Here is a 25174-nt window from a genome sequence, read left to right as displayed (position 1 = left end):
TTTTATTACGTATAACACTTGCATATATATTTTTTTCAGTTTAACATTCTGAACCCATGTTCAAATCATCCACCCACACGGTTACATTGAAAACAAGATTATTTCTCTTTTAGTCGGTCGCATTCTACTGCAATTCTGTCATAAACTGCATCATAGCTGTAGCTTTGTTTTCATGTCATTGGTTTCAAGTGATGCAATAATAAATGGTAACTTCTGGTTTTTTTTTTCTCTTTTTTCCAGTATGAGTTCAAGGTGAAAAACATCAAAAAGAAAAAGGTCAGCATCATGGTGTCGGCTGAGGGCGTCAAAGTCACCATAAGAAAGAAGAAAAAAGTGAGTGAACTTTCTTGTTGTTCTCGCTTTGCGTTGTTTTGTTTACAAACCCCGTTTCCATATGAGTTGGGAAATTGTGTTAGATGTAAATATAAACGGAATACAATGATTTGCAAATCCTTTTCAACCCATATTCACTTGGATGCACTACAAAGACAAGATATTTGATGTTCAAACTCACAAACTTTATTTTTTTTTGCAAATAATAACTAACTTAGAATTTCATGGCTGCAACACGTGCCAAAGTAGTTGGGAAAGGGCATGTTCACCACTGTGTTACATCACCTTTTCTTTTAACAACACTCAATAAACGTTTGGGAACTGAGGAAACTAAATGTTGAAGCTTTGAAAGTGGAATTCTTTCCCATTGTTCTTTTATGTAGAGCTTCAGTCGTTCAACAGTCCGGGGTCTCCGCTGTCGTATTTTACGCTTCATAATGCGCCACACATTTTTGATGATGGACAGGTCTTGAGTGCAGGCGGGCCAGGAAAGTACCCAAACTCTTTTTTTTTTACGAAGCCGCGCTGTTGTGACACGTGCTGAATGTGGCTTGGCATTGTCTTGCTGAAATAAGCAGGGGCGTCGATGAAAAAGACGGCGCTTAGATGGCAGCATATGTTGTTCCAAAACCTATATGTACCTTTCAGTATTAATGGTGCCTTCAAGTTACCCATCCCTTGGGCACTAATGCACCCCCCATACCATCACAGATGCTGTCTTTTGAACTTTGCTTCGATAACAGTCTGGATGGTTCGCTTCCCCTTTAGTCCGGATGACACGATGTTGAATATTTTCCAAAACAATTTGAAATGTGGACTTGTCAGACCACAGAACACTTTTCCACTTTGCACCGGTCCATCTTAGAGGATCTCGGGCCCGGAGAAGCCGGTGGCGTTTCTGGATGTTGTTAATAAATGGCTTTCGCTTTGCATAGTAGAGCTTTTAACTTGCACTTACAGATGTAGCGACCAACTGTATTTAGTGACAGTGGTTTTTTGAAGTGTTCCTGAGCCCATGTGGTGATATCCTTTAGAGATTGATGTCGATTTTTGAGACAGTGCCGTCTGAGGGATCGAAGGTCACGGTCATTCACGTGGAGTGATTTTTCCAGATTCTCTGAAGCTTTTGAGGATATTATGGACTGTAGATATTGAAATACGTAAATTTCTTGCAATTGCACTTTGAGAAACGTTGTTCTTAAACTGTTTGACTATTTGCTCACACAGTTGTGGACAAAGGGGTGTACCTCGCCCCATCCTTTCTTGTGAAAGACTGAGCATTTTTTGGGAATCTAGTTGTATACCCAATCATGGCACCCACCTGTTCCCAATTAGCCTGCACACCTGTGGGATGTTCCAAATAAGTGTTTGATGAGCATTCTTCACCTTTATCAGTATGTATTGCCACCTTTCCTAACTTTTTTGCCACGTGTTGCTGGCATCAAATTCTAAAGTTTGAACATCAAATATGTCGTCTTTGTTGCATATTCAACTGAGTATGGGTTGAAAATGATTCACAAATCATTGTATTCCGTTTTTATTTACCTCTAACACAATTTCCCAAGTCATATGGAAACGGGTTTTGTAGATAGGTACTGTTTGTGCTGTCTGAACTCTTCCATTCCAGTTTGTGTGGAGGTTACTTCTGCACAGCAAGTAGAGGCAACACCATTCTAAAATTCAAGGGTTCATATGAAACTCATTAGGCGGTTCTATAATTGTATCCCGTGTTAAATTTCTATAATTAGTTGTTTTGATGCACACTCAGCCAGGGTGCAGGTTTGTAATGCTCATGGCTCAATGTCAGGTTCTCTGGCCAAATGTTTACAGAACCGTGGTTTATATTTGTGTGTTTTATTGTCCTGTTTGGAATCATTCTGGCAGCCCAAATGTCATGTGCTGGTCAGCAATTAATCGCCAAGTCCGAGCACATAATCAATCATAGACCAAAGATAGAAGTGATTGAAATGTTGAGCGAACAAAGCTCCGAGGAGATAGGAATCAATATAAATAAATTCCTTTGTGCCTATGTGTTGACATTTTATTGTGACATTAAACTCTCCCATGGGGGCAGACAGACAAGGTCAATCAGGGTGTGAGTTTGCATGGATATGTCATTGCACTGCTTAGGCTGACACAATGTGTCAATATTTGGAATTTGTATTAATTTAAAGTTCCAGCAAGGCATAACAAGTCATTCATTTTCATTAATCCAAAAGGCCACAGGCATCTCGAATTGAGAATCATTAAAATATGACTGCTGTATATCTCAATGTATTTTCCAGTCACTATAATCCCAATTTATGTTTGGATTTCCCATTTTTTTGTAATGTTAATTGCAGTAATTGTTTTTTTTTTTTTATGTACAGAAGAAAGAGTGGATGTGGGATGAAAATAAAATGATGGTGATGCAAGACCCCATTTACAGGTAAGCTACCATAAACACTCTTCTTATACAAACCCCGTTTCCATATGAGTTGGGAAATTGTGTTAGATGTAAATATAAACGGAATACAATGATTTGCAAATCATTTTCAACCCATATTCAGTTGAATATGCTACAAAGACAACATATTTGATGTTCAAACTCATAAACTTTATTTTTTTTTTGCAAATAATAATTAACTTAGAATTTCATGGCTGCAACACGTGCCAAAGTAGTTGGGAAAGGGTATGTTCACCACTGTGTTACATCACCTTTTCTTTTAACAACACTCAATAAACGTTTGGGAACTGAGGAAACTAAATGTTGAAGCTTTAAAAGTGGAATTCTTTACCATTCTTGTTTTATGTAGAGCTTCAGTCGTTCAACAGTCCGGGGTCTCCGCTGTCGTATTTTACGCTTCATAACGCGCCACACATTTTTTTGTTGTTGCAAATAATCATTAACTTTAGAATTTGATGCCAGCAACACGTGAAAAAGAAGTTGGGAAAGGTGGCAATAAATACTGATAAAGTTGAGGAATGCTCATCAAACACTTATTTGGAACTTCCCACAGGTGTGCAGGCTAATTGGGAACAGGTGGGTGCCATGATTGGGTATAAAAACAGCTCCCAAAAAAATGCTCAGGATGGGGCGAGGTACACCCCTTTGTCCACAACTGCGTGAGCAAATAGTCAAACAGTTTAAGAACAACGTTTCTCAAAGTGCAATCGCAAGAAATGTAGGGATTTCAACATCTACGGTCCATAATATCATCAAAAGGTTCAGAGAATCTAGAGAAATCACACCACGTAAGCGGCATGGCCGGAAACCAACATGAATGACCGTGACCTTCGACCCCTCAGCACTGTATCAATATCTAAAGGATATCACCAAATGGGCTCAGAAACACTTCAGAAAACCAATTTCACTAAATACAGTTCGTCGCTACATCTGTAAGTGCAAGTTAAAGCTCTACTATGCAAAACGAAAGCCATTTATCAACAACATCCAGAAACGCCGGCGGCTTTTCTGGGCCCGGGAGCATCTAAGATGGACTGATGCAAAGTGGAAAAGTGTTCTCTCCCGTCCAAATGCAAAACCCAGTAATTCAATTTTGGTCAAAACTGAGCTGATAATAATTTTGGAGTTCCTAGGTGATATGCTTTACATTAGTGTATGCGATATTGTAATTTATTCCGTAAGTAAGCTGTTACGCGCATGGCAGGACCGAGCAACTACCACATAACCGCGTAGATACAACAGAAAAATCTAGTGTCTCAAGGGTATCTCTAGAAGTGAGTTACTAGGTTCTGCTTTTGGACGGGAGTTCTGTGGTCTGACGAGTCCACATTTCAAATTCTTTTTGGAAATATTCGACATCGTGTTTTCCGGACCAAAGGGGAAACGAACCATCCAGACTGTTATAAACGCAAAGTTTAAAAGCTAGCATCTGTGAGGGTATGGGGGTGCATTAATGCCCAAGGCATGGGTAACTTACACATCTGTGAAGGCACCATTAATGCTGAAACGTACAGACAGGTTTTGGAACAACATATGGGCCGTCTTTTTCATGGACGCCCCTGCTTATTTCAGCAAGACAATGCCAAGCCACATTCAGCACGTGTTACAACAGCGTGGCTTCGTAAAAAAAGATTGCGGGTACTTTCCTGGCCCGCCTGCAGTCCAGACCTGTCTCCCATCGAATATGTGTGGCGCATTACGAAGCGTAAAATACGACAGCGGAAACCCTGGACTGTTGAACGACTGAAGCTCTACATAAAACAAGAATGGGAAAGAATTCCACTTTCAAAAGCTTCAACAATTAGTTTCCTCAGTTCCCAAACGTTTATTGAGTGTTATTAAAAGAATTGGTGATGTAACAGTGATGAACATGCCCTTTCCCAACTACTTTGGCACATGTTGCAGCCATGAAATTCAAAGAAAGAAAAAAAATAAAGTTTATGAGTTTGAACTTCAAATATCTTGTCTTTGTAGTGCATTTAATTGAATATTGGTTGAAAAGGATTTAAAAATAATTGTATTCCGTTAATATTTACATCTAACACAATTTCCCAACTCATACGGAATATATTTTTTGTTTTAAGAATTTGGATGTCTTCTGACGTACTGTAAATATGTAGCAAATAATTAATTTAATTTCCCTTTTAAAAATTCTGAAAGGTATACGACACATACTATTTCAGGGCATTGTTGATCATGAGTCACTCTGTCTGTTGTGTGTTTATATTTATGTATTAACCCCCTTTTGTAGATGACCTCTTATAATTTGCAAAAATTCTGCCTTTCGTGGTGGTTTGTATCTGATTACCAAGTTAATGCATGATGCAAGAAACATTTCACTGAATATGAATATGAATATATTCACTTTTGCCCTCCTGGAATCCAGGGGTGTCTGAATACTTGCTTAAAGCAGGGACAAAGTCACCAAAGCTGATTCTATGGCAGACTGGGTGCGTTCAAGCCGTGTTAAAAAGCAGACTTATTTGTGGAACCTCATTCCCCTGTACCCTGTACGCCTGGAAAATGCTTGTTGATTTAAAGATTAGGACCGGTAAGAGGTCTATAACATCGTCTTGGCTTTAATTAGATTAGCAGGCGCTATTAATATGGGTTACTGGCTGCTTGACACATTTCCAATACTTTGAAATTTACACAAGGCAGTGAAATACTGCAACATTGGCCCAAACTGTAATAGAGGCACTAACAGTTCATACATTACATTTAGTTTGTTGTTTGGTCCAGGTGGTGAATTCATCAATATTTAGATTACCTTGCACTTTTGTTCCATTAGACCGGGGATCGGCAACCTGCGGCTCTGGAGCAGCATGCAGCTCTTAATCCGCTCTAGTGGCTCTCTGGAGCTTTTTCAAAAATATATGAAAAATGGAAAAAGATGAGGGGAAAAAACATATATTTTATTTTAATATGGTTTCTGCAGTAGGACAACATGACACAAACCTCCCTAATTGTTATAGAGCACACTGTTTGTATTAAAGGGGAACATTATCACCAGACCTATGTAAGCGTCAAATATATACCTTGATGGTGCAGAAAAAAGACCATATATTTTTTTAACCGATTTCCGAACTCTAAATGGGTGAATTTTGGCGAATTAAACGCCTCTCTGTTTATCGCTCTTTTTGCGATGACGTCAGAACGTGACGTCTCCGAGGTAATACAGCCGCCATTTTCATTTTCAACACATTACAAACACCGGGTCTCAGCTCTGTTATTTTCCGTTTTTTTCGACTATTTTTTGGAAGCTTGGAGACATCATGCCTCACCGGTGTGTTGTCGGAGGGTGTAACAACACTAACAGGGAGGGATTCAAGTTGCACCACCGGCCTGAAGATGCCAAAGCGTCTGCCGCCAGACCCCCATTGAATGTACCAAAGTGTCTCCACATTTTACCGGCGATGACAGACATGGCACAGAGATGTATGGATAACCTGCAGATGCATTTGCAACAATAAAGTCAACGAAATCACAAAGGTGAATTTTGTTGATGTTGACCTGTGTGCTAATCAGACCTATTTGGTCGCGGCGTGACTTCAAACTAATCGATGCTAACATGCTACGCTAATCGACGCTAACATGCTATTTACCGGCGGTGCTAAAGCAGACACGGCACAGAGATGTATGGATAACCTGCAGATGCATTTGCAACGATAAAGTCAACGAAATCACAAAGGTGAGTTTTGTTGATGTTGACTGCCAGCTAATCAATGCTAACATGCTACGCTAATTGATGCTAACATGCTATTTACCGGCGGTGCTAAAGCAGACATGGCACAGAGATGTATGGATAACCTGCAGATGCATTTGCAACTATATTACGTTTCCTTCCACCCACATTTAATGCGAAAAAAACACTTACCAATCGAAGGATTTAAGTTGTTTCAGTGTCAAAAGATGCGAAAGTCCTGATCGTTTGGTCCGCACATTTTACCGGCGATGCTAACGCAGCTATTCGGCCATGCTATGGCTATTAATAACGTCAATAGCTTTTCGCTCAATAGCTTCAGTTTCTTCTTCAATACTTTCATACTCCAACCATCCGTTTCAATACATGCGTAATCTGTGGAATCGCTTAAGCCGCTGAAATCCGAGTCTGAATCCGAGCTAATGTCGCTATATCTTGCTGTGCTATTCGCCATTTTTTGTTTACATTGGCAGCACTGTGTGACGTCACGGGGAAATGGATAGTCGCATCGCAAATAGCGAAAATCAAGCACTTTAAAGCTTTTTTTAGGGATATATTCCAGGACCGGTAAAATTTTGAAAAAAACTTCAAAAAATACAACAAGCCACTGGGAAATTAGTTTTATTGTTTTTAACCCTTTTGAAATTGTGATAATGTTCCCCTTTAAACATGCTTCATTGAATCGAGTATTTGGCGAGCGCCATTTTGTCCAACTAATTCTGGCAGTCCTTGACCTCACCGTAGTTTGTTTACATGCATAACTTTCTCCGACTTTCTAAGACGTGTTTTATGCAACTTCTTTTTCCGTCTCATTTTGTCCACCAAACTTTTAACGTGGTGCGTGAATGCACAAAGGTGAGTTTTGTTGATGTTATTGACTTGTGTGGAGTGCTAATCAGACATATTTGGTCACTGCATGACAGCAAGCTAATCGATGCTAACATGCTATTTAGGCTAGCTGTATGTACATATTGCATCACTATGCCTCACTTGTAGCTATATTTGAGCTTATTTAGTTTCCTTTAGGTCCTCTTAATTCAATTTATATCTCATGACACACTATCTGTATGTAATATGGCTTTTAAATTTGTTTGGCGGCTCCAGACAGATTTGTTTTTGTATTTTTTGTCCAATATGGCTCTTTCAACACTTTGGGTTGCCGACCCTTGCATTAGACAGTCAAAGTTAAAGTACACACACACTAGGTGTGGGGAAATTTGTCTTCTGCATTTGACCCATCCCCTTATTCACTCCCACTGGGAGGTGAGGGGAGCAGTGAGCAGCAGCGGTGGCCACGCCCGGGAATCATTTTTGGTGATTTAACCCCCAATACCAACCCTTGATGCTGAGTGCCAAGCAGGGAGGTAATGGGTACCACTTTTATAGTCTTTAATAAGACTCGGCCGGGGTTTTGTTATTATTAGTGCTAAAGCAGACAAACTATTTCTTGCGTTGATACCCGATAGCTAACTATAGTTTATGCTCCACTGGACTGAAGGAGAGAATTTAATGTGATTATAAAATGCAACTGAAGATGGCAGTAATGCAACATATATAGATTCAAACTGCAGTAAAACTGTAGAGAAGAAGAAGCTTATGCTACTTTTGCTACCACTGCATCGTGTTCGACTCGTCAAAGTTATTCTAGATCAAACATCATGACTCTCATGATTCATAAGCATGAATCTAGAAAAGGGGTTCTTAACCTGTCTTCGATCAAACCCTAGGGGTTCAGTGAGTCGGCCTCAGGGGTTCGGCGGAGGTCAGGACACACCCGAGTCATCGTGTAAATAAAACTTCTCCCTTCCGCCGTATTATGCATGTCCCCCAAACAATGTTCCCTCAAATTTTCCATCGGATTCGTAGGTGTGTAATTTGTTGCGAGTTCATGCATTGAGTTGGTTTTGTTTTTTGAACAAGACGATGTTCATGCACGGTTCATTTTGTGCACCAGTAAAAAAAAAAACATATAACTTTGTCTTGAATTTGAGAAAAAAACATTTTATTTCTCACTAAAGAAGGGTTCGGTGAATGCGCTTATGAAACTGGTGAGGTTTGGTACCTCCAACAAGGTTAAGAACCACTGATCTAGAAGCTGTTCATCTGTGTCATTCAGTTTATACCCGGAAATGGAGACTGGAAATGTGACTGTTAGCGACAACATTTTTAACCCTTCGTCCGGATTAAAATAAATACATGCTTCATCTGATAGGGAAAATATGGACATCCCATCAGTCGTCATCCAGTGAGAGCAGACATCGTACAGTAAGCTATCGTTTTATTATGTTTGTAGTTTATATTTTTGGTTTAGGACTTAGCAATACTGCTACATGATGCTTAGTGTTTCACTAAAGCTGGATTTATTTGGCAGGGCTTCCAAAACTTAGAGCTCATCCTTTTCCGGATCAAAAATATAAGTTTGTGGAGCATCATTTGTTCTGGTGGTTCTGGCATGAATCGATTTACGTTGCATATTCAGAAGAATACAGCACCTGAATTAGTGTGGAGATGTGGGTCGTAACACTAATCCTTCGGCATATCTTGTGTTTTCTATTGATCATTTTTTTCATCAAAATAATCACACTTTAGAATTTTGATTATTTGCTATTAATCAAATTTGCTACAAAGGTGTTGCTTAACTTATTTGTGGCACTTTTGTGTAAAGTTCTCCAGCTTCGATTATTGTCCTATGTTTCAATGATCTACTACAGGGGTCAGCAACCTTTTTGAAACCAAGAGCTACTTCTTGGGTACTGATTAATGCGAAGGGCTACCAGTTTGATACACACTTAAATAAATTGCCAGAAATAGCCAATTTTCTCAATTTACTTTTAATAAATAAATCTATATATATAAAAAAAATGGGTATTTCTGTCTTACATTCCGTCATACATTTTTTTTCTTTTTACGGAAGGTTTTTTGTAGGGAATAAATGATGAAAAAAACACTTAATTGAACGGTTTAAAAGAGGAGAAAACACGAAAAAAATGAAAATTAAATTTTGAAACATAGTTTATCTTCAATTTCTACTCTTCAAAATTATAAATTTAACCGAAAAAAAGAAGAGAAAAACAAGCTTTGAAAATTAAAAAAAAAAAATAATGTCTGGAACATCGTCGGGACCCAGGATGGACCGCTCGCCTGTATCGGTTGGGGACATCTCTACGCTGCTGATCCGCTTGAGATGGTTTCCTGTGGACGGGACTCTCGCTGCTGTCTTGGAGCCACTATGGATTGAACTTTCACAGTATCATGTTAGACCCGCTCGAAATCCATTGCTTTCGGTCCCCTAGAGGGGGGGGGGGGGTTGCCCACATCTGAGGTCCTCTCCAAGGTTTCTCATAGTCAGCATTGTCACTGGCGTCCCACTGGATGTGAATTCTCCCTGCCCACTGGGTGTGAGTTGTCCTTGCCCTTTTGTGGGTTCTTCCGAGGATGTTGTAGTCGTAATGATTTGTGCAGTCCTTTGAGACATTTGTGATTTGGGGCTATATAAATAAACATTGATTGATTGATTGATCGTTACTCATTTTTTCTGATTAAAATTGATTTTGGAATTTTGATGACATGTTTTAAATAGGTTAAAATCCAATCTGCACTTTGTTAGAATATATAATAAATTGGACCAAGCTATATTTCTAACAAAGACAAATCATTATTTTTTCTAGATTTTACTGAACAAAAATTTTATAATAAATTCAAAATACTTGGAAATAAGATTTAAATTTGATTCTACAAATTTTCTAGATTTTTGCCAGAATTTTTTTTTTTAAGTTTTAATCATAATAAGTTTGTAGAAATATTTCACAAATATTCTTTGTCGAAAAAACAGAAGCTAAAATGAAGAATTAAATTAAAATGTATTTATTATTCTTTACAATAAAAACAACAAATTTATTTGAACATTGATTGAAATTGTCAGGACAGAAAAGGAAGGTAAAAAGGCATATGTGTTTAAAAATCCTAAAATAATTTTTAAGGTTGTATTTTTTCTCTAAAATGGTCTTTCTGAAAGTTATAAGAAGCAAAGTAAAACAAGAATTGAATTTATTTAAACAAGTGAAGACCAAGTTTTTAAATTTTTGGGGGGGATTTTCAAATTCTATTTGAGTTTTGTCTCTCTTAGAATTAAAAATGACGAGCAAAGCGAGACCAGCTTGCTAGTAAATAAATACAATTTAAAAAACAGAGGCAGCTCACTGGTAAGTGCTGCTATTTGAGCTATTTTTAGAACAGGCCAGCGGGCGACTCATCTGGTCCTTACGGGCTACCTGTGGCACCGCGTTGGTGACCCCTGACCTACTACTAGCGTTGTTGCCCACGGGTGCCACAAAAAAATGTTTCTCTTTTAGATGTTATTTGAAGCCTGTTTGGCTTTGATGTCAAGATAATGAATTGCTGCAATATGTGCATAACACTTTGGTTTCATCTAAAGCAGGCGCCTAACAATTCCACCACAGAGAGGCCCAAGGCACACTTAAATATTAACATAGATTTAGTAATCTTACTCTTGATTTTAATCTTATTCAATAATTATATCCAACCCACTTACAGTTTACAGGATAAACCGTGTCAAATGATATGAAACCATGTGTTGCATCACCCAGATTATTATCAAAGCTTGCATCAGGCTGATTACAAAAATGAATACTACTACTAAAGATGATGAAAAAATAGTTTACATAAAAGTACACATTGTCCTTGAGAGTGCATGGGAGTTTGCCCAACCAGTCTACATGTGCTTTATGGACTTGGAGAAGGCATTCGACCGTGTCCCTCGGGAAGTCCTTTGGGGAGTGCTCAGAGAGTATGGGGTATCGGACTGTCTGATAAGATCAGTGCCAGAGCTTGGTCCGCATTGCCGGCAGAAAGTCTGACACGTTTCCAGTGAGGGTTGGACTCCGCCAAGGCTGCCCTTTGTCACCGATTCTGTTCATAACTTTTATGGACAGAATTTCCAGGCACAGTCAAGGCGTTGAGGGGATCTGGTTTGGTGGCTGCAGGATTAGGTCTCTGCTTTTTGCAGATGATGTGGTCCTGATGGCTTCATCCGGCCAGGATCTTCAGCTCTCACTGGATCGGTTCACAGCCGGGTGTGAAGGGACTGGGATGAGAATCAGCACCTCCAAGTCCCAGTCCATGGTTCTCGGCTGAAAAAGGGTGGAGTGCCATCTACGGGTTGGAGAAAAGAGCCTACCCCAAGTCGAGGAGTTCAAGTACCTCGGAGTCACGAGTGAGGGAAGAGTGGATCGTGCGGCGTCTTCAGAAATGCGGACGCTGTATCGATCCGTTGTGGTGAGGAAGGAGCTGAGCCGGAAGGCAAAGCTCTCAATTTACCAGTCGATCTACGTTCCCATCCTCACCTATGGTCATGATCTTTGGGTTATGACCGAAAGGACAAGATCACGGGTACAAGCGGCCGAAATGAGTTTCCTCCGCCGGGTGGCGGGGCTCTCCCTTAGAGATAGGGTGAGAAGCTCTGCCATCCGGGTGGAAGCTCAAACTAAAGCCGCTGCTCCTCCACACCTAGAGGAGCCAGATGAGGTGGTTCAGGCATCTGCTCTGGATGCCACCCGAACTTCTCCCTAGGGAGGTGTTTAGGGCACGTCCGACTGGTAGGAGGCCACGGGGAAGACCCAGGACACGTTGGGAAGACTATGTCTCCCGGCTGGCCTGGGAACGCCTCGGGATCCCCCGGGAAAGAGGTGTGCAAAGTGGCTGGGGAGAGGGAAGTCTGGGCTTCGCTCCCTAGGCGTTTTCCCCCTGACTCGACCTCGGATAAGCGGAAGAAGATGGATGGATGGACAATTACACATTCCTACAATGAATAAATTCCAACTAATTTAATAATAATTTATGTTTCTTAATGAAACTGTCAATAACATTAAAACGCAAGTGAAAATACAGTGTTAGAAAACTTCAGCAAATATACACTTGTGTGTAGGTTCACTCAGGTTCAATCTCTTTTCAAACTTGTGCCCCTTAGACTTTTGCTCTACTGAAACACACATGAAGCAGCCTGCCTTCTCAAGGTTTGACTGCGTAAGAAGGACATGGTATGTGCCGAGACCACGTCTCACCACCGTTTAGCTCGGTTGGTAGAGTGGCCGTGCCAGCAACTTGAGGGTTGCAGGTTCGATTCCCGCTTCCGCCATCCTAGTCAATGCCGTTGTGTCCTTGAGCAAGACACTTTACCCAACTGCTCCCAGTGCCACCCACACTGGTTTAAATGTAACTTGGATATTGGGTTTCACTATGTAAAGCGCTTTGAGTCACTAGAGAAAAGCGCTATATAAATATAATTCACTTCACTTCACTTCACTTCACCACCGTACCTCGCTGGCTAAGCTCTAAATATGTACCCAAGCTCACTAAGAATTTTTAGTATTCACAATTTCCTCTTATCGGCCAATGGCACCACTCTAACGTCTCTTAATGGCCATCTTCTCAAGGACTGTTATTTTTTGGCTCCTTGATTCCCACCCCTGATTTGGAAAGACTCGCCCCACCTTCGAGAGAATCCAAATCTGGCCTTGAACATGCCATTCTGGCATCGACTATGAGAAGAACAAATAATTATTGATTGGAGTAACAACAGCGCTGTAACATTTACCTGTGACCTGTTTGTAGAAATGTAATTATTGGTTAGTCTTTTCAGAAAGATCTAGCCTCTGACTGTTTCATCAAAGAACGCGGATGTATTCTAAGAACAGCTTCACCACTTTAGTCCACATTTTTACACTGAAGAAACTACTCTATGACTTCAGCTTCAGGCTTTTTCTGTTTGTTTCATGCTGTCAAGTGGTTGAAAAAGTGCATCCATAGGGACCATAGTGTTACGAAAATTGGAGAGTGGATCCCAAGGATGCAGAGACTTAGTTTGATATAGTTAAGTTCTTCCTTTATTTAGGTGGAAGTGGAACGTAGCCAAAACAAAAAGCGATGGTGGGAATACAAAACACACCATGAAGAAATAACGATATCAAACAATCAAAAATTTAACCGAAAACGCTAGACGAAGCTAGGATAACTTACTTCAAAACACGAAGTAAAACAAAGAAACAAAATGTTAACTAAAGACGCTAGACAAGGCTAGGATATAAATAAGCAAACCTGAGAGGAGCACAAGACAGACTAGAAAGACTGTGAGTTTGTAGGGAGGCCAAGACACATGCGAGAGAACTTGCAGTGGAATACAAAGTTCCGGCACTGACAGGCCGTCAGCACCCAGACTAAATAGACCACCTAATCAGCTTTCAGGTGTGCACGATTGCCCAGCGTCACCTGCACTCCAGACTGTGGGCGAGAGCGAGAGTAAAACATCAATCAATCAATCAATGTTTACTTATATAGCCCTAAATCACTAGTGTCTCAAAGGGCTGCACAAACCACTACGACATCCTCGGTAGGCCCACATAAGGGCAAGGAAAACTCACACCCAGTGGGACGTCGGTGACAATGATGACTATGAGAACCTTGGAGAGGAGGAAAGCAATGGATGTCGAGCGGGTCCAACATGATACTGTGAAAGTTCAATCCATAATGGATCCAACACAGTCGCGAGAGTCCAGTCCAAAGCGGATCCAACACAGCAGCGAGAGTCCCGTTCACAGCGGAGCCAGCAGGAAACCATCCCAAGCGGAGGCGGACCAGCAGCGCAGAGATGTCCCCAGCCGATACACAGGCAAGCAGTACATGGCCACCGGATCGGACCGGACCCCCTCCACAAGGGAGAGTGGGACATAGAAGAAAAAGAAAAGAAACGGCAGATCAACTGGTCTAAAAAGGGAGTCTATTTAAAGGCTAGAGTATACAAATGAGTTTTAAGGTGAGACTTAAATGCTTCTACTGAGGTGGCATCTCGAACTGTTACCGGGAGGGCATTCCAGAGTACTGGAGCCCGAAATAAAAACGCTCTATAGCCCGCAGACTTTTTTTGTCCAAACCAACACAGAAAAACATGAAAAATTCAGTTTACCACACATAGCCTTGAAACAGATATTTTTTTTGTCATACCAAAGACAATCAAGGGTTGGAATTGGGGGTTAAATCACCAAACAAGGGGGAACAAGGGGATGGGTCAAATGCAGAGGAAAAATTTCGCCACACCTAATCATTGGTCCTTTAACTGTGGTGGCCATCCAGGGGGCGCTCGCTGCCCTACAACAGGTTCAGGCCCCAGGTTTAAGGAACACTGATTTAAAGTCCCGTAGAAACGTAATTTTCCAAGCACTCTAGTCGCTGCCTTTTAGATCCTTGAATCTAATCACAAACGCTTCCACATTAACAAAAGGTATTAAATGTATAAATGTCTTTAGTTGTATGCCAGTGTTTGGTTCCAACCAGCAAACCTTCTAAGGTGGGTGAGTGGTAAGTGTGTGAGAGCGCATCCATACTAAGGAGGGTAATAAGTCTCTTTTAGAGTTTTCTTCTCCTCCGCTTAGTAATATACTTCAATTCAGCGGGCCGTCTGTTCTTTGAAAGGTGTGATAAGGACAGCTGTTCCCTGACACCGTAACAAAGTCCTCAGTATTTACTGTTCTGAACTAATACAAGTTGACAAGGACAAAGTGATGCTGCAGTATTTCACTTTATTGAAGTGTCTGATGTTTTATGTCACCTTGCAATAAATAACTGTCGAGTTCGCTCTTCCAGCCATGGACAGTCTTTTGGGTGGAATCTGAGTGTGTGTACAGAGGGAAGGAGACGGCACAGACAAGAGGGATGTCGTTTAGCTCTATTTATTTAGAGATATATATATATAAAATAAGAAAATATTAATATTAATAAACAAGAGAATGGAGTTTGACTAAATCCAAGAGTGTATGGTGTGCGACTATGTATGGAGATTACCTGAAGAGTGTTACCCGGAAGTGTTGAGCAAGAGGCGGGAGATCAAGGCAGAGCTCGGAGGTCCGTGAGCAAGCAGGAAGTCGGACGCTATAGCGAGGCATCGAAGGTCCGTGTCCAGGCGGGAGGTCGAGATCCAAAGTGATGCTGCAGTATTTCACTTTATTGAAGTGTCTGATGTTTTATGATCAAGGCAGAGCTCGGAGGTCCGTGAGCAGGCAGGAAGTCGGACGCTATAGCGAGGCATCGAAGGTCCGTGTCCAGGCGGGAGGTCGAGATCCAAAGTGATGCTGCAGTATTTCCCTTTATTGAAGTGTCTGATGTTTTATGTCACCTTGCAATAAATAACTGTCGAGTTCGCTCTACCAGCCATGGACAGTCTTTTAGGTGGAATCTGAGTGTGCGTACAGAGGGAAGGAGACGGCATAGACAAGAGGGATGTCGTTTAGCTCTATTTATTTAGAGATATATATATATATAAAATAAGAAAATAATTATATTAATAAACAAGAGAATGGAGTTTGACTAAATCCAAGAGTGTATGGTGTGCGACTATGTGTGGAGATTACCTGAAGAGTGTTACCCGGAAATGTTGAGCAAGAGGCGGGAGATCAAGGCAGAGCTCGGAGGTCCGTGAGCAGGCAGGAAGTCGGACGCTATAGCGAGGCATCGAAGGTCCGTGTCCAGGCGGGAGGTCGAGATCCAAAGTGATGCTGCAGTATTTCACTTTATTGAAGTGTCTGATGTTTTATGATCAAGGCAGAGCTCGGAGGTCCGTGAGCAGGCAGGAAGTCGGACGCTATAGCGAGGCATCGAAGGTCCGTGTCCAGGCGGGAGGTCGAGATCCAAAGTGATGCTGCAGTATTTCACTTTATTGAAGTGTCTGATGTTTTATGTCACCTTGCAATAAATAACTGTCGAGTTCGCTCTTCCAGCCATGGACAGTCTTTTAGGTGGAATCTGAGTGTGTGTACAGAGGGAAGGAGACGGCACAGACAAGAGGGATGTCGTTTGTATTTATTTAGATATATATTTTTATATATAAAATAACAAAATAATAATATTAATAAACAAGAGAATGGAGTTTGACTAAATCCAAGAGTATATGGTGTGCGACTATGTGTGGAGATTCCCTGAAGAGTGTTACCCGGAAGTGTTGAGCAAGAGGCGGGAGATCAAGGCAGAGCTCGGAGGTCCGTGAGCAGGCAGGAAGTCGGACGCTATAGCGAGGCATCGAAGGTCCGTGTCCAGGCGGGAGGTCGAGATCCAAAGTGATGCTGCAGTATTTCACTTTATTGAAGTGTCTGATGTTTTATGATCAAGGCAGAGCTCGGAGGTCCGTGAGCAGGCAGGAAGTCGGACGCTATAGCGAGGCATCGAAGGTCCGTGTCCAGGCGGGAGGTCGAGATCCAAAGTGATGCTGCAGTATTTCACTTTATTGAAGTGTCTGATGTTTTATGTCACCTTGCAATAAATAACTGTCGAGTTCGCTCTTCCAGCCATGGACAGTCTTTTAGGTGGAATCTGAGTGTGCGTACAGAGGGAAGGAGACGGCACAGACAAGGGGGATGTCGTTTAGCTCTATTTATTTAGATATATATATATATATAAAATAAGAAAATAATAATATTAATAAACAAGAGAATGGAGTTTGACTAAATCCAAGAGTGTATGGTGTGCGACTATGTGTGGAGATTCCCTGAAGAGTGTTACCCGGAAGTGTTGAGCAAGAGGCGGGAGATCAAGGCAGAGCTCGGAGGTCCGTGAGCAGGCAGGAAGTCGGACGCTATAGCGAAGCATTGAAGGTCCGTGTCCAGGCTGGAGGTCGAGATCCAAGATCCAGTCCTGGGAAGCAGAGGGAACACGGGGAGAGGAGACTCACACCTTGTAACACGGGAACGGAGGGAGGCTGCTGGATCGAGAAGAAAACACGAGACAAATCAACACGGAGAGGGAGAAGCACAGGGAGAGAGTATGCATAGCTCGGTTGGTAGAGTGGCCGTGCCAGCAACTTGAGGGTTGCAGGTTCGATTCCCGCTTCCGCCATCCTAGTCACTGCCGTTGTGTCCTTGGGCAAGACACTTTACCCACCTGCTCCCAGTGCCACCCACATTGGTTTAAATGTAACTTAGATATTGGGTTTCACTATGTAAAGCGCTTTGAGTCACTAGAGAAAAGCGCTATATAAAATATAATTCACTTCACTTCGCTTACAGCTAGACAGGTATGGCTTACTGTACAGGACAGGTAGCTACGTTCTGGCGCGGGATAGCAGGTCGTTTAGGCTTATGAAGGCAGGTCCTATAATCAGCGACAGGTGCGCCGATTGCTGGCGATTGACGGCAGCTGCTTGCTGCAACCGGACTGAGACGCGCCTGGCGCGGCGCACACATGTATACGCACACCGCTCGAGCCGTGACAGAACCACCCTCATTATTGATCCATTTACTTATAATAATGGTCATGAAGGCATCTGAAACCAAACTTGGCTATGTGGTCTTAATTTGTTAGAAGCTAAGTTATATTCATTATTTTCAATCTTTTAGGATAAGATCAAAGGATGGCCTGGTACGTGAGAGATGGTGTTGCAGACCTTTCAATTTGTTCAGATATGTTTATTCACGGTGGCAGAGGGGTTAGTGCGTCTGCCTCACAATACGAAGGTCCTGCAGTCCTGGGTTCAAATCCAGGCTCGGGATCTTTCTGTGTGGAGTTTGCATGTTCTCCCCGTGAATGCGTGGGTTCCCTCCGGGTACTCCGGCTTCCTCCCACTTCCAAAGACATGCACCTGGGGATAGGTTGATTGGCAACACTAAATTGGCCCTAGTGTGTGAATATTGTCTGTCTATCTGTGTTGGCCCTGCGATGAGGTGGCGACTTGTCCAGGGTGTACCCCGCCTTCCGCCCGATTGTAGCTGAGATAGGCGCCAGCGCCCCCCGCGACGCCAAAAGGGAATAAACGGTAGAAAATGGATGGATGGATGTTTTTTCAACTAGGCTTGCACTAATCCACGTTTATCAATTCCGATCCTGTATCTGAGGCCTCTTATACACTAATGTTATCCAGGATAAATCCCACCTAACCTTATCCTTGTCCACACACACACACAATGGTCGTTTAAGACAACCTCCCCACCTCCGTCCGCCGGCGCAACGCGACCTAGCGCGTATGTGCAGAAAATGCATACGTCATCGTCACCTCCACTGTTGCTTTGTGTGCAAGTTCTTAAATTAAATTAACCTATCTGAACAATACCAATTGTTGTGGTATTTGAATTACCTGTAATCCAGTTTGCTGTGGGGCCCTATTGTAGTGAATCACACCTGAAACATCATCCAGCCATCCATCCGTCTTCTTCCGCTTATCCGAGGTCGGGTCGCGGGGGCAACAGCCTAAGCAGGGAAACCCAGACTTCCCTCTCCCCAGCCACTTCGTCTAGCTCTTCCCGGGGGATCCCGAGGCGTTCCCAGGCCAGCCGGGAGACATAGTCTTCCCAACGTGTCCTGGGTCTTCCCCGTGGCCTCCTACCGGTTGGACGTGCCCTAAACACCTCCCTAGGGAGGCGTTTGGGTGGCATCCTGACCAGATGCCTGAACCACCTCATCTGGCTCCTCTTGATGTGAAGGAACAGCAGCTTTACTTTGAGTTCCTCCCGGATGGCAGAGCTTCTCACCCTATCTCTAAGGGAGAGCCCCGCCACACGGCGGAGGGAACTCATTTCGGCCGCTTGTACCCGTGATCTTATCCTTTCGGTCATGACCCAAAGCTCATGACCATAAGTGAGGATGGGAACGTAGATCGACCGGTAAATTGAGAGCTTTGCCTTCCGGCTCAGCTCCTTCTTCACCACAACGGATCGGTACAACGTCCGCATTACTGAAGACGCCGCACCGATCCGCCTGTCGATCTCACGATCCACTCTTCCCCCACTCGTGAACAAGACTCCTAGGTACTTGAACTCCTCCACTTGGGGCAGGGTCTCCTCCCCAACCCGGAGATGGCATTCCACCCTTTTCCGGGCGAGAACCATGGACTTGGACTTGGAGGTGCTGATTCTCATTCCGGTCGCTTCACACTCAGACTTTTGAAAGTAAACAATATGATAAAGAACATTTTACATCAATCAATCAAGGGATCTAGATATCTGGTCAGGACACTCCTCACTCTTTTGCCTTCACTTTCGTTTTTGTTGACTTTATATACTCTGAGTCCGCGACATACATGGCGGACAATACCCGATACAGTCTGCTTTGCCAGTCCAAATGCATTCGCCTTTTTCCGTAGTCTTCCCTCGTCGGCCAGGTAATACAAAGCACACACTACCTTTTTTTATCACATCCATAGGAGCCTGCATTCTCGTTGTCTCTCCTTCAACAAATGGACACAGTTTTTCAGTAAGTAGAATCACAGCTGACCTGGATATTCGAAAGTTCTCTTGCCGTCTGAGAAGTGTTGTATCCCAAATAGCTGCAATCGCTTTCTCTTAAATGTGTGATTCCCCCAAAGACGTAAGGAGAAACACGGGCATGTCTTGACGACTCACCTCTATATTTCCAGTGGTTAGCTTCGAGTTACAAAACCGTTTGTCATGACGCTGGCTGTGGCGCGTTCTTTCTGATGTCACTTCCTGCGTGGGGCGCGGTCTTTCTGCCGTCACTTCCTCTCCGAACTCAGTTTGTAAACGATCGATGAGTCCATACAAAGCTAAGAGCCGGAGATTCAAGAAATACATGGCGCACTTACACATTTAAAAATGATCCAAGGAGGGGAACTTTAAAGGCCTACTGAAATGAGATTTTCTTATTCAAACGGGGATAGCAGGTCCATTCTATGTTTCGTACTTGATCATTTTGCGATATTGCCATATTTTTGCTAAAAGGATTTAGTAGAGAACATCGACGATAAAGTTCGCAACTTTTGGTCGCTAATAAAAAAGCCTTGCCTTTACCGGAAGTAGAAGCCGATGTCCACGTGACGTCACGGGTGTGAGGGCTCCTCACATCCTCACATTGTTTATAATGTGAGACACCAGCAGTAAGAGCAATTCGGACCGAGAAAGCAACAATTTCCCCATTAATTGGAGCGAGGATGAAAGATCCGTGGATGAGGATAGTTAGAGTGAAGGACTAGAAGAAAGAAAAAAAAGACAGGGCAGTGGGAGCGATTCAGATGTTATAAGACACATTTAATAGGATAATTCTGGAAAATCCCTTATCTGCTTATTGTGTTAATAGTGTTTTAGTGAGATTACAAAGTCATACCTGAAAGTCGGAGGGGTGTGGTGACCGCCAGTGTCTCTGTTGGTCGTTTTTTTTTTTTTTTTTTTTTGATCAGTCCAACAAAGTAATGCACAAAAATACAATAACAATACAATTGCAATTTCAAACCAAACAACTTTCCAAATAGCAATCAACAGAGTAATTGAGAGGACACACAAACATGACACAAAACAATCCAAAGTAGTCAAACAAATTAATAATATCAGCAATAGTATTAATATTAATAAGAATTCCAACACAACAGGGAAATAAAAACCCTTATTTACATTGTCATCACAGCTATTTAAAAAAAAAAATTAAAATTAAATAACACCTGCATCACATCTCATAAGTTTGACAATATTTACCACAAGGATAAAATGGTAAATAGGTTATACTTGTATAGCACTTTTCTACCTTCAAGGAACTCAACGCGTTTTAGCATTATTCCCACATTCACCCATTCACACACATTCACACACTGATGGCGGGAGCTGCCATGCAATCCATCAGGAGCAAGGGTGAAGTGTCTTCTTCAAGGACACAACGGAGGTGGCTAGTTTGGTAGAAGGTGGGGATCAAACCAGGAACCCTCAGGTTGCTGCCTTAGCACTCTCCCAACTCCGCCTTGGCAGAAGTTATATTTTTGTCAAGTCGTGGACTATGGTGTGGTTTGTTTTCCCGAGGTGCAAAGGGATTGGAACGGACATGGCGTGAAGGTGAGGACATCTTTTAATTAATAACTCAAAAAAGGAACAAATGAAAAGCGCTCACAGGGGAGGTACGAAAACTTGGCTATGAAACAAAACTACGCACAAAGGCAGAACTATGGACAACAAAAACGAAAACTTACTCGGACCGAGAAAGAGCATGGATCATCGGCATGGATAACATGGGTGGATAGAGGGTGATGTCACCAGGCTGACTGCCTGGCAACTACCGGCTTAAATAATGCTGTGGTGATTAGCAGGTGCATGAGTCTAAATGAACCAGGTGCGTGACATGACAGGTGAACTGATTGATTGGCATGGAAACTAAAACAAACCAGGGTGCGCAGAAACAGGAACTAATGGAGTCAAAAACAAAACAGAACATAACTAAACAGAACATGATCACAAAGACATGACAATTTTAGGTTAATTTAATTGTTAAAATACCTAAAACATATTTAAATAATGTATCCCATATTACAGTATATGACTCATCAGTATCTAAACTAAATGCATTTGGTCGTTTTTGATGAAGAAAGAATGATTAAAAAGTATTGGAGAAATTTCTAGAAAAAAATTGAAAATAGAGCAAAACAATATATTATTTGTTTTTAATGACTAAAACTCCACATCGAGAGGAGCCAGATGAGGTGGTTTGGGCATCTGGTCAGGATGCCACCCGAACGCCTCCCTAGGGAGGTGTTTAGGGCACGTCCAACCGGTAGGAGGCCACGGGGAAGACCCAGGACACGTTGGGAAGACTATGTCTCCCGGCTGGCCTGGGAACGCCTCGGGATCCCCCGGGAAGAGCTAGACGAAGTGGCTGGAGATAGGGAAGTCTGGGCTTCCCTGCTTAGGCTGCTGCCCCCGCGACCCGACCTCGGATAAGCGGAAGATGATGGATGGATGGATGGATGGATGGATGGATGGATGTATAGTCCGTGTTTCTTGGTCAAACAAGTCCAAGGATCAGGCTTTTGGGTTGGTCTCAAAATTGCAAAGACAGACACGGCCTATTTCTGCCAAGTACTGATGAGTGTGCGTTATTGTCTTCTATACATAGCACATCGTAGGATGATCTTATCTCAGTTGTCATGACAACCGCCGTGGTAGAGACGTGTTTTGGGACGGCGAGTCTGGCTAGGCCACTGACCCTGAGCACAGACTAGACCGAGCCATTACATCACACCTACTCATACCCTTTGGTGGGAATACATATTTTTTTTGTGCATGTTATTAAGCACCCGAATATGATGTCAACTGCTGTGTCAGAATTGTGAGACCATGATCTTTTTTGTCATATTCTCACTCATCACATTCAAGTGTAATATTTATCTAGATCAGTGGCTCTTAACCTTGTTGGAGGTACCGAACCCCACCAGTTTCATAAGCGCATTCACCGAAACCTTCTTTAGTGAGAAATAAAATGTTGTTTTTTTTCAAATTCAAGACAAAGTTGTATGTTTTTGGTAACACTTTTGTATGGGGAACATATTCTAAGTAACAACGACTTAATTTAGAGCAGGGGTGGGCATTACGTCGATCTCGGAGGGTGTGTCAGTCGATCTCAAGCCAGGCATTAAAAAATAGACATAAAAATGAGCAATCATCAATCATACCAAGACTTCACTTTCGTCAGTTGTTTGACATTCTCGGCACCCGAGGATCTTGTGAGATGCTGCCAGCTCATATTTAAGAAAAAAAATCACTAACAGGGCGGACGCAGAGAAACACATTTTATTTCTAGAGACTCCGTACCTACTGTCAAAACTCTAAAGACCGACTGCACAGTTCCTGTCTTCACCATAAAAGACCTGTTTCATCCTGCCTGTGCTAACAAAATAAGAGTCTCATAAAGCTAGCAAGCTACGGAGTTTGATGCCAATGTATTTCTCCCCCGCCCTCAGCGACCGCTTTCTCACTTGCTTGCCCACCCGCACAGTCACTGACGTCACTCACCTGCTGCCAGACATTAAAGGGCCACACACATATGCTACTCTCATAACAAAGTGTTTAAAAACGAGTATGCAAGTTGGACAAATGAGATGCCAAATCCAACCACTTTCATGTGGTATTGGACAGAAAGGAGGACTTTTTTTTTTCCTCCATTTGAAAATGCGGACGTTATCAGCACCACTGTCTGATTCCAATCAATGCAAGTCATCAGAATCAGGTAATACACCAACTTATATTCTTGTCTTCATGAAAGAAAGGAATCTATGTGTGTTAAACATGATCCGGTGGCCATGTACTGCTTGCCTGTGTATCAGCTGGGGACATCTCTGCGCTGCTGATCCGCCTCCGCTTGGGATGGTTTCCTGCTGGCTCCGCTATGAACGTGACTCTCGCTGCTGTGTTGGATCCGCTTTGGACTGGACTCTCGCGACTGTGTTGGATCCATTGTGGATTGAACTTTCACAGTATCATGTTAGACCCGCTCGACATCCATTGCTTTCCTCTTCTCCAAGGTTCTCATAGTCATCATTGTCACCGACGTCCCACTGGGTGTGAGTTTTCCTTGCCCTTATGTGGGCCTACCGAGGATGTCGTAGTGGTTTGTGCAGCCCTTTGAGACACTAGTGATTTAGGGCTATATAAGTAAACATTGATTGATTGATTGATTGATTGATTATCATTAAACACCATTAACTTGTTAACAAAAATGTCTCTTTCATAAATGAATAAATATAAATTATAAATAGGAATGAGGTAGATCTCCTCGACTTGGTCAATTGAAAAGTAGCTCGCCTGTAGAAAAAGTGTGAGCGCCCCTGATTGAGAGTTTTTTGGACACTAGGGGAACATATTCTAAGTAATAAAGACTTAATTTAGAGTTATTTTGTTAGGGATAGGGTCAGGGTTAAAGGGACAGGGTTATAATAAGGCATTAATTAGTACCTAATGACTAGTTAAGAGCCAACATGTTACTAATTTGCATGTTAATAAGCAACTAATTAATGGTGAATGTGTTCCTAAAGTGTTAGCATATTTTTTTTTACTGGTGCACAAAATGAACCGTGCATGAAACGACAAAACTAAGACAGTGCATAAACTCACAACAAATTACACACCTGCAGATCAATCAGCTGTTGCCGTATCCGTAATATGCCAACAGGGAGGAGTTTGTATTTACACGAAGAGTCGGGTGTGTTTTGACCTCGGTCGAACCCCTGAGGTCGACTCACCGAACCCCTAGGGTTCGATCGAACCCTGGTTAAGAACCACTGATCTAGATTCTAAATAGTTAATGATTTGTATTTCTTACACGCATTAATCATATGTCTGAGTACTGATAAATTCACATTATCCTAATGGTGTCTAATTCCGTTATAATATGTAAGGACTTTAATCAGTCAAATGTGAATGGCATTTTAAAAAACAACAACAATTCAAACATCTTATGTACAAACCCCGTTTCCATATGAGTTGGGAAATTGTGTTAGGTGTAAATATAAACAGAATACAATGATTTGCAAATCAGTTTCAACCCATATTCAGTTGAATATGCTACAAAGACAACATATTTGACATTCAAACTGATAAACTTTTTTTTTTTGTTCAAATAATCATTAACTTTAGAATTTGATGCCAGCAACACGTGACAAAGAAGTTGAGAAAGGTGGTAATAAATACTGATAAAGTTGAGGAATGCTCATCAAATACTTATTTGGAACATCCCACAGGTGTGCAGGCTCATTGGGAACAGGTGGGTGCCATGATTGGGTATAAAAACAGCTTCCCAAAGAATGCTCAGTCTTTCACAAGAAAAGATGGGGCGAGGTACACCCCTTTGTCCACAACTGTGTGAGGAAATAGTCAAACAGTTTAAGAACAACGTTTCTCAAAGTGCAATTGCAAGAAATTTAGGGATTT

At 42.2% G+C, this 25174-nt stretch overlaps 1 protein-coding gene across 3 annotated transcripts in view; it reads left to right on the top strand.

The window, feature by feature from the left end:
* Positions 1 to 245: 245 nt before the first annotated feature.
* LOC133540825 (carboxyl-terminal PDZ ligand of neuronal nitric oxide synthase protein-like) overlaps positions 246 to 25174 on the top strand; it is a 158707-nt gene continuing 133778 nt past the window's right edge. For all 3 annotated transcript variants that reach the window (XM_061883778.1, XM_061883777.1, XM_061883779.1), the window contains exons 1-2: positions 246 to 333; positions 2703 to 2761. In XM_061883778.1, the coding sequence (XP_061739762.1) occupies positions 286 to 333; positions 2703 to 2761 (107 nt within the window). In that variant the 5' untranslated portion in view covers positions 246 to 285. The remainder of the gene's footprint in view (positions 334 to 2702; positions 2762 to 25174) is intronic.

Source organism: Nerophis ophidion, linkage group LG22 (assembly GCF_033978795.1).
Source record: "Nerophis ophidion isolate RoL-2023_Sa linkage group LG22, RoL_Noph_v1.0, whole genome shotgun sequence".
Classification (NCBI taxonomy): Eukaryota; Metazoa; Chordata; class Actinopteri; order Syngnathiformes; family Syngnathidae; genus Nerophis; species Nerophis ophidion.
Note: the sequence above shows the minus strand (reverse complement) of the source record. Positions and strands in the feature narration are given on the sequence as shown.